This window comes from Impatiens glandulifera, chromosome 2 (assembly GCF_907164915.1).
Source record: "Impatiens glandulifera chromosome 2, dImpGla2.1, whole genome shotgun sequence".
NCBI classification, from domain to species: Eukaryota; Viridiplantae; Streptophyta; class Magnoliopsida; order Ericales; family Balsaminaceae; genus Impatiens; species Impatiens glandulifera.
Genome location: NC_061863.1, coordinates 55163503 through 55174042, shown reverse-complemented (window position 1 = coordinate 55174042; position 10540 = coordinate 55163503). Strand labels below are relative to the sequence as shown.

The following is a 10540-nucleotide window of genomic DNA, read 5'->3' as shown; positions in this document are numbered from 1 at the left end:
ATCTAGATCTAAATGTGATCATCGTTTGAGAATTTGTAGGTTTTAAATCTAGATCTAGACTAATAAAGTTATATAAAACTAAAAAATTTATTATAATGACATTGTGATGTCTTATATCGGAAAATCAATATGAACTCTTTATAAAAGTGAGTTTAATATATTATAGATATTTTCATGAATATCTTTTCTATTTTCTCATGAGTAATGGTACTCGAGACGGGGAGCCCCTCTTGGGATGTTCCACATTAGGAAATGAACTCCTTATTAGAGTAGAATTATAGATATCTTCATTGGTACTTTTGAGCTTAGGCTATTTGTATGGGTATCTTTTAGCTTTGGATGTGGTAGCTTAGTATAATAATATTTGGGTTGAGGGCATTACATTGTATTTGATCAATTGTAAGTTCTCTTTTATTCAAAAAAAGAAAAATTAAAAAAAATAATGATATAGATTATATATAGAAAAAGTAAAATAACAAAAACACACATTTTCTTCTTCATATTAAACAAGTTGAGAACACCAAAAATAAAGATTTTAGTATAAATAAATAAAACACAAAACTATCTAGAATTCAAACAAATAAACAATTAAGACAACTTCACTAGTTAAAGCAAAAATAATCACTCTTCCTATCAAGATTAACCCAAGAATAAATTTGAGATAATCAAGTCTCTTAATCGACTATTAGACTTTGTTCTAGATGTGTGGTTTATGACATTACTGATATCACTTTTTGCCCCAGATATTCTGGAAGTTGATCAAGTGTTATGAGCTTGTGGATTATGTTCTCTTTTAACTCCTCATTAGTATTTTGTTTATTTGAGTGTGTCTAAGTTGTTGGAAGATTGCTACGATCTAAGTACAAATTTGAAAATTGAGGGCTTCTTTAAGCAGAGGGAATATGGATATATATGTGTGTGATATATACATGATCATCCACCTCACTCTCAATCAAAGTTGGTTTTGTGGTCCTATTTTAAAGTTAAGATGCTATGGATGCCCAACTTGTATGGCCACCAATCTTCATTCCAAAATTGGAAAGGATAATTAATTTCTACATTAATTAATTTACATGCAACTCTAGGAATTTAAATACTATCAAACTTGTTTGTGGAGATCAAATAGACACTTAAACTTTGATAAATAAAAAGGATGTCTGTCCTTATGTGAAGATTTTATCTTTCTCAATAAAAATCATCTCAATTCCATGTGGGTTCATATGATCACACTTGAATGCTCTTTTGAGATGTTGGGAGCTAGCTAACTCCATTTGATAGATTTAATTAGGTCTAATTCCTTCTTAGAAAAGGATGATTTTAGTTATAAATAATGGGATTTCTACAATAAAATAGTTGTTTATATGAATGGAATTTCTATTATAAACCATCATTATAATGTTCTTTTGGATAGGGGCTTAAATTTAGATATGTGTATGAACAATGAAGCTGTTATTTTTTTGGTTAGGGGCATAAATTTATTTGTGAGGATAGATTTGGTGACTATCTAGCTTTAGTTACAATGTAATACAATTCACGACATTAACATATATAGCAAAAGATTTGACAATCAAACTCGATTTCTTGTTATCATTCTTATGTGAGATTCTCATTTTTTATAATGAATTTATGAATGAAAAAAATAAGCACGATTCTAGTTTTGAAGTAGCCTCAATTCTTTAATCGATTTTTGAAAAATAGTTTTGACTCATCTTCTTTATTCAAGCGCAAACAAATGAAATTTAGAATCTTCAACCAGTCATTTTTCTCAATTACCTCTTACAAAATGTCATTTTTTTTACCTTCTTTGTGTAATTTTCTTTCTTTTAATGAAAAAAAGGAAAGGAATTAGATACTTTTCATAAATTTGACAAAAATTATTATTTATATAACTACAAAATTTGTAAAGAAATAACTCATCATCCACAACTAAATATTTATTATATTTTCAAATAAGTTTGGCATATAAATTTTACACTTGTGTAAGCACTTTTTTATATTAAAAATAATAGTTGTGAATATTGAAGTAAAATCATAAGTAATATGGCACTTAGAAACTTCCAATGAATAATAACATGTATGTAATTTTTTATATTAAAATAATTGTCTTTATGAAAATAATAATTTGTTATAATGATATAATTTATGTTTATAAAAAAAAATTAGAAGTTAAATAATTGCAAAAGTTAAAAAAATTAAAGTTCTAAAATGAATAATAGATATTTGATTCAGAAGCCTTTATCTGGGAAGATGATATATGTCACATTGTCTCTTCAATTTTATAAGTTAATTTGACAATGATTTGTAATAATAAATTTTGGCAAATTTTGGCCATATTTAAAAGAATTGAAGTTGAGTCTAAAAAAGAAAACATCAATAAATAAATATATGTACAACTAACAATAAATATAAGTACAACTAATTAATTTATGTTACAAAACAGAATATCATTTAATTCAATACCCAGATAAGATACTAACAAAATAAAATACTGATTTAAGAAAAAAAAATTGACATCCTTTTTTATGTCTAAACTCAGTTTAAGATTCAAATCCAATTATTTTACAACATGGCAAAAATCAACTTAGGATATCTAACATTTTTGCAATTGTTTTTCTTTTCATTTTCTTATCTTTATTTTTTATTAATCAACTTGTCAATTTCAAGAATAATGAAAAATGGTAAGATTTTTAAAATATTTTTTTTATTTGTATTTAATGAATAAAGCCGATAAGGTATATTTAATTTTTTTTAATACAAAACTATATTAAAATTTAAAATAAAGCCACATATGTATTACTGAAGGTACTTAGTATGAGTTGGTATGTATTTGAAAAAAAAAATTGCGCAGAAAATTACACTTAATCCCTATAAAATAATAAAGGCCAGAATTGTAAAATTGGGGTTTCATTGAAGATCAATTGTGATTTTAGAATTGTTATTTGAAACCTTGTTATCTGAATATTAATGATTTTAAACATAGTTAATTTATTATTTATGTGACATTTATAAATAAATAAATAATTTATATAATTATTTTAACTATCGAATTTTAGCAAATTCGGTAGTTAAAATTTCAATCATTAAAATTTGATATTTAAATTAATGACATAATTATTTTATTTATTTATAAATATCACGTAAATAATAAGTGAATATAAATATCACGTAAAGGTAAAATTTAATATAAAATCACAATTAATATATAATAAGAGCCCCAATTTTACAATGGGACCAAATAAATTAATAAAATTTGCAGAAAGTTTTGGTTAGTTTTGACAAGAAAAAAAAAACCATTAGCTTGGTTAAACTAATATTAGGGTTAGGGTAATATTTTGTGAAATTTGTTATTGTTGGGATGATTTTGAAATTGTGAATTTGATAAAATAATAATAATAATAATAAAAAAAGGTTACAAAATAGGGTGGTTGGTGTCAGTCAGGCGATTGATTTGGCAAGACTTGGAAGCTGTTTGGGTGGAGCCGTGGAGGAGAGACTAGAGACTGAGACTGCAATTCTTCATCCTCTAGACTTCTCCGTCAAAACCCACCAGCTATTTCAGCTCTGTTTTTCTACAATAATAATAATAATATTTACTACATTTCTTCACTTGAAGCCTGAAGCTTGATTCCCAATTCCTTCTCTCAGGCATCATCAAACTAACTAAGGTGCGTCCTTTCCATTCTCTGGATAATGGGTTTCATTCCTAATTCTTCTTTGTTTATTGCTTCAATCAGCTGAGTTCAAATTGTCTATTTTCTTTTTATGCATGCGCTTCACAAATCTCATCAATGGGTGAATCCACATTACAAATTTCTTTTCCAGTAGAATTTAGTAATGCTCTATTATTGGTCTGTACATTCTTTGCATAATCAAAAAACACATTCGTTTGCAGGATCTGTGGCCTTGAACAATGAATCCTTATTTTGTTGGTGTCCTTGTCCCTCTTGTATTCACACTTGTGTTTCGTAATTCCAAGAATGGGAAAAAACGAGGATTACCAGCCAATGTTGGTGGGGAACCTGGTTTTGCTATTCGAAATTACCGATTTACTTCCCCAGTGATAACATCATGGGAGGGTGTCTCTACACTTGCTGAGCTTTTCGAGTTTACATGTAAGCGCAACTGGGAGAAAAAGTTGCTTGGAACTAGGCAACTGATTTCAAGGGAGATTAAAAAATCTGAAGATGGAAGATCATTTGAAAAGGTTCATTTGGGTGAATATGAATGGTTGAGTTATGGAGAGGTTTTTGAAGCTGTTTCCCATTTTGCCTCCGGTTTGGCAGTAGTCGGGCATAAGAAGGAAGAACGTGTAGCTATCTTTGCTGATACACGAGCAGAATGGTTTATCGCACTGCAGGTCCTGGTTTAGTTATATACATGTTCTTAAACAGTTTACCATTTGATCAGTTGTCATTTCTTCATTCGTTTTTTGGGTGTTTAACAACATGGTTTAACATGTCAATGTGTTTCAGGCTTGTTTCAGGCGCAATATTACTGTTGTGACCATATATTCATCTTTGGGTGAAGAGGCGCTATGTCACTCTCTAAATGAGGTCTCTCTCTTATTTCCCATTTCATGCATCACTTTTACATGTTTGCAGAAATAAGAATATGGATTCTCCAATTAGTTCTCTTTCTTTCTTTTTCCCTAAAAACAGAAAACATGAGAACATTTTCCTAGGTACTCTGGTTTCATCCATTGAGCCTATATTTTGTGGATCATCATCTAGGTTATACTGTGATTTTTGTTGCTTCATTTGATATACAAACCATTTTTTTAGTTCATGATCTAAATTGTGGTGTAACTTTTTTCTTTATTTGGTTTAGAGATTTTTTTCTCGAGATCAGATTATTTTTTGGATGAAAATAGATGATCATGATCAGATTAAATTCTGATTTATCGTGATTTTTGACAAACATAATAGATGTAGATTTTTCCGGATCAGATCAACGTGAAAAAACTTGACACCAAAACAGATTCATGTACTTTAGTAAGTTGTTGATGCGATGAACTAATTTAACAATGCTTGGAAATGGAAATAGAATGCTCATCTCGTTTAGCCGTAAATTGTTTTGCATCTGACAACGTGATATTATCTTAAAGCAATCTTTTTGTGCAGACGGAAGTTACTACAGTCATATGTGGGCAAAAAGAACTGAAGAAACTGCTTGACATTAGTGGACAATTAGATACAGTCAAGCGCATTATTTGCATGGATGATGATATCATATCTGGAAGCAGTAACTGGAAGATCCTCTCATTCTCAGATGTTAAGAGATTGGGGCAGGAAAGCCCTGTTGATGCTGACATTCCTCTTGCAGCTGATACTGCAGTGATTATGTATACAAGTGGAAGCACTGGTTTGCCAAAGGTTAGCTATAAAACTAACATCTGGACATGTTCCTATGTTGTCTTCTCTCCAGTGTTCAACTGTGGTTTGGAAATCCATTTGGACTTATTTTAGTTGGTCAATCACAAATTTAATGAATATTCTTGCCTAATATATTTCGTGAACCTTCAAAATTACCAAATTGTTATTGCCTGAGAAGGGTGTGTCTCTCAGGACTACTTAAATGGAATATGTTACCCATATTCTTGATATAAACGACCTTTGACAAAACACTATAATCTTGGGCCTGCCTTAAGATCACTTAAATGTCATTTCAGTGCCTATCTGTATTGGCCATTGGCAAGTAGGTGCATTTTTTCTGTTCAATTTAATTGATAAATATTTTTCACCGCAAATTTTCTTCTCTTTTTGCGAAGAATCACATAGAAAAGTTATAAAGCCATCTACAAGAAAAAGAACTGAGACCCAGTGAGCCTATTTGGGATCAATGAATATTACTGCAAAATTGTCTTTTTATTATTACAGATATGGATGCATATGAGACTTTTTTTTTTCCACCAATCTTTTATGCAGTCACAATTCTAGTAGTGAATCCAATTGGGCTTATTGGATCAACGACAAATTATTATTATGGATATTAATATGTATTGAAAATGTTGTCACGATTCAAAACTTAAACCATGTGCATTTTGGACAAGTTTCATGTAAAAAATATTACTTGATTAGTATTTGCCATCTGGAAGTTACAACCTCTGGGCCTTTATGGGAAACTGATATATATGCCTAGAGATATTCAGCATAAAGCAGACCTAAAAAACTCATAAAATAAAATATATTTTGAACACATGTAAGATAGGGCTCGTGCATGGATAGAGAAGCTCAGGCACTTTTAATGCAGGAAACATATTAGACTTATATGATCTACAGTTGTGTAAGAAAATCTCTAACACCAACTTTATTCGTACTAGAAATTTAAAGCAGAAAGAGAGACTGATAAGATAAAACAGTTATGGTGAAGCAATTATCATGTCAATCTTATTTAGTAACTCTTCTTTGCTGACATCAGACTTTGTTTCTTCTTAACTATAGATCTCCAAGATAATTTGAAGTTTTGTTTGGGATTGTTTTCCTTCATTTCATGTATTTTTTTGATTAACTAATGACAACCCATGTCATGAATTGTACTTGTTTTTTTTGTCTGGTTGTTTCACTACCGTTCATGCGACTTTCGTGTTAACTGGGGATTAATGAAAATAGATTCACCCTTTCAAAAGAAATAATATATCTACAAGTTCTTCATTTCAACCCTCGTGACTTTCTTCAACCTGTTATCAATTCTAACCAGCAACATAATTCTATCTTTTGCAGGGTGTCATGATGACGCATGGAAATGTTCTAGCCACCATTTCTGCTGTCATGACAATTGTTCCTGATATTGGGTGTAAGGATGTTTACATGGCTTACCTGCCACTGGCACATATACTAGAGCTAGCAGCTGAGGTAATCTGAACTTGCTCACTACCTGAGCAAAAAGTAAATAAAACACTTGCTCACTCGACCAAGTAAAGCATTTAGTTTTTGTTTTATCTTTTTTCATATGTTCTCTGTGTAAACCCTTTTGTTTTAACATGTAGAATTTGGTATCTGCTGTTGGTAGTGCAATTGGATATGGATCCCCCTTGACCCTTACTGATACATCGAACAAGATTATGAAAGGAACAAAGGGAGATGCTTCTATGTTGAGACCAACACTAATGACAGCTGTCCCAGCTATTCTTGATCGTGTTCGAGATGGTGTCCATAAGAAGGTGTGTGCAGATTTAAGCCGTAGTTTCTTATACTTTTTTCTATTGGCTAATATAATATATCGAACAACTTTTATATATGACATGGATACTCTACTCTGTATGCATTATATATAATTTTCACATAGATAGGTCACTTGTTAAACTTGCTTGATTTTTATCTTTTCTCATATTCCTTGAATCAATGGACATGAAGGTGGATTCTATGAAACTTACAGGTTGATGCAACTGGTGGATTATCCAAGAAATTGTTTGACTTGGCATATGCTCGTCGATTATCTGCTATAAACGGCAGCTGGTTTGGAGCATGGGGTCTTGAAAGACTTCTTTGGAACTTTCTAGTTTTTAGGAAGATTAGAGCAATTTTGGGTGGACGAATTCGCTTTATTCTGTCTGGAGGTGCTCCTCTTTCTGGTGATACTCAAAGATTTATCAACATCTGCCTTGGGTTAGTATGGAATAGCATGATCTTAACCCTATGTATTTGAATGTTATTCCATGTTTGCTTGAGATGTATGTCTCTTTTTCTCCTTTGAAAGAGTTTCAAATCTAACACCCTTTGGAACTCTTTTTGAATCTGGATCCAGATCCAAATACAAAATCAACAACAAATTTCTAAATTTGTCTCTTACTATGTTAAGTTTCCAAACGTTGCTCTATCCAAGTACAACAAAAAATAAAAGTGTTTCCATATGAGGTAGTTATTCATCCACTTGATCTCAAAATGAGAGATCAATCATCCAATTTCTCTCAATTAAAATTAATTTCTAAAAAACTTATTTGCCTTAAATTACTAAACAAAACTATTTAGAAAATTCAAATGCTCAAGGTCACACTCTTCACTTGTATGCTTCATTAGCTCACCTTGAGCAAACATAAGAAACTGTTTTTATATTTTCTTGGAGTACAAGTTCTTTTCTCAGTTCCCCCTTCATGGAATTTGCCTTTATATCTTGTCCTTCTTGTTACCAGTGCTCCAATAGGTCAAGGGTATGGTCTCACGGAAACTTGTGCTGGTGGGACATTCTCAGAGTATGACGACATTTCTGTTGGCCGTGTTGGTGCTCCTCTTCCTTGTTCGTTTATTAAGGTAAACTATGCACATGATTTAAAGCAGGCTTAACATTAATATACCTGTCAAATTCATGAACATTTTTTTAACTTCTGATGGAAATAATGTGCTCAATGTGCTGGAAAGTTACATTATTACTTGGTGAAGATTATAGCCGTTTTGGGTTGATGATCACTCTTTGTCAAGATTTTTTACATAATTTTATTGGCAAAGTGTTCTGAAAGAAATAATCTCTTTGTCCTACAAGTGTTTTAGTTTCCTTAAGTTATAAATGTTTGCTTTGAACTGAATCTCTTGTAATTAATTTGTTTAGTTCCATTTTATTTCTAATCTTCCATATCATTATGTAGGATACGTCTGATATATTGACCTCTTATTTTTGTTACTTTCAGTTAATTGATTGGCCTGAAGGTGGATATTTAATAAGTGATTCTCCAAAGGCTCGTGGAGAAATAGTTATTGGAGGACCAAATGTTACTCTTGGATACTATAACAATGAGGAGAAGACAAATGAAGTTTATAAGGTAGAGCTTTGGTGCTACCTCAGGTGTAGTCTTTTCTTAGTAGAGTATGTTTTCCATTTCTTTTAATTCTCTAAAATAATTTAGTCAATTTTTTTTATAAGTTTTCTTTTCTTCCAGGTTCCTAATTTCTATTGAAGTTGAAAAAACAATGTTACCATGTTTGTGAATATGAACCTTTAGAGAAATGACAAATAAGAAAATATAGAAACAACTGAAAACAACCCTAACTTTGTTTGTTTCATTACCTGCATTTATCTGTTTGGAAAATGTTGCGAAGAGTTAATCATGCAATATATACTACTTCTCTTGGATGTGAAAGGTTGATGAGACGGGAATGAGATGGTTCTACACCGGCGATATAGGGCAGTTTCATCCTGATGGTTGCCTCGAGATTATTGACCGTAAGAAGGACATAGTCAAACTTCAACATGGAGAGTATGTTTCTCTTGGAAAGGTACACCAGCTTTAAATCAACCAAATCTTACATTTCACATGTCCTCATCCGTTTTTCCCATTTTATATGACATTGTTGCATTTTTTCCATGTTCCATTTTTATTTCTATTACTTTCTCCAACCGAATTAACTGTTTTTCATATCAGATCAATTACTTTTTACCTACACTATGGCAATAACCTTAAAAGCTCACACCGCATGTTGACTAAACCTTCCTTAATATAATCTTGATGCCTTTTCAAAATTAACCTTAAGGTTATGTTTGAATGTGTATAATTTGATTTAGAATTCTAATTCTAATTCTGTGAAAATTGAAATTGATTAACAATCCAATTCTGAAGTATGAAGGATGGAATTGAAACTTAAAAAACTCATATTCATTTAATTCAGTTGAAACTATAATTTGAATTCTAATTCTTTATTTTAAATCATCAAACAAACAAAAGGTTTGGAATTGGACCCCCAATTCCAATTATAATTCTGCTTGAAGCAAACATAGCCTAAGATCTAGTCTTCTTAATTAACAAAGGACATTTGGTTACTTAATCATATACTGATATGCCTTACAGGTTGAGGCTGCACTAATCACAAGCCCATACGTAGACAATGTAATGTTGCACGCAGACTCGTTTTATAGCTATTGTGTGGCCCTCGTGGTGGCTTCCCAGCAAGCCTTGGAAGGTTGGGCTTCAAAGGAAGGAATAACCTTTGGCAACTTTGCAGAGTTATGCCAGAAGGAGAAAATATTGAAGGAAGTTCACGGTTCACTTGTAAAGGTAATTTTCAAACCAGTTTCTTAGTTTTAAGTATATTTCAGCAGTTCATAAAGTGAGAAACTCTTTCACAAAGGCAATTCCTGGAGAGATGTCCAATAATTGTCCAGTTTCTTATTTACTTGTCTAATAATTAATTTTGATAATTTCATTTTCTTTTGACAGGCAGCTAAGCAAGCACGTTTGGAGAAATTTGAGATCCCAGCCAAAATCAAAATACTATCTGAACCATGGACGCCTGAGTCTGGCCTCATTACAGCAGCTCTCAAGCTGAAGAGAGAAGTTATTAGGAAGGAATTCTCTCAGGAACTTACTGAGCTCTACTCATAAATCATCGAGGTGTTCCTTTTTTTTTTCTATGCTGAAACTTTCACAATTTGGTTGTGTGTTAAAAGAAACAAGTTTGAAAGGCTTACCATTGTGCCTCGAGTAATATCTTAGGGCTTCTTTTTTAACAATTCGACAATGGGATAGGTAATCAGATCAAGTTTCACTGGATCAGATATTGATTGGTTTTGTGCTCATACCCTTTAAATTCAATTTCTTGGTAGTTCTCCTTCT

The 10540-nt window shown here is 31.5% G+C and overlaps 1 protein-coding gene across 1 annotated transcript; it reads left to right on the top strand.

The window, feature by feature from the left end:
* The first annotated feature begins 3442 nt into the window (after positions 1–3442).
* On the top strand, positions 3443–10540 carry LOC124925564 (long chain acyl-CoA synthetase 9, chloroplastic-like). The gene is made up of 12 exons (XM_047465599.1): positions 3443–3665; positions 3893–4357; positions 4473–4553; positions 5121–5372; positions 6720–6851; positions 6986–7159; positions 7375–7604; positions 8129–8246; positions 8621–8752; positions 9072–9206; positions 9776–9982; positions 10145–10540. Exons 2-12 carry the CDS (start codon positions 3911–3913, stop codon positions 10307–10309), a joined length of 2073 nt encoding a protein of 690 aa, XP_047321555.1. The 5' UTR covers positions 3443–3665; positions 3893–3910; the 3' UTR covers positions 10310–10540.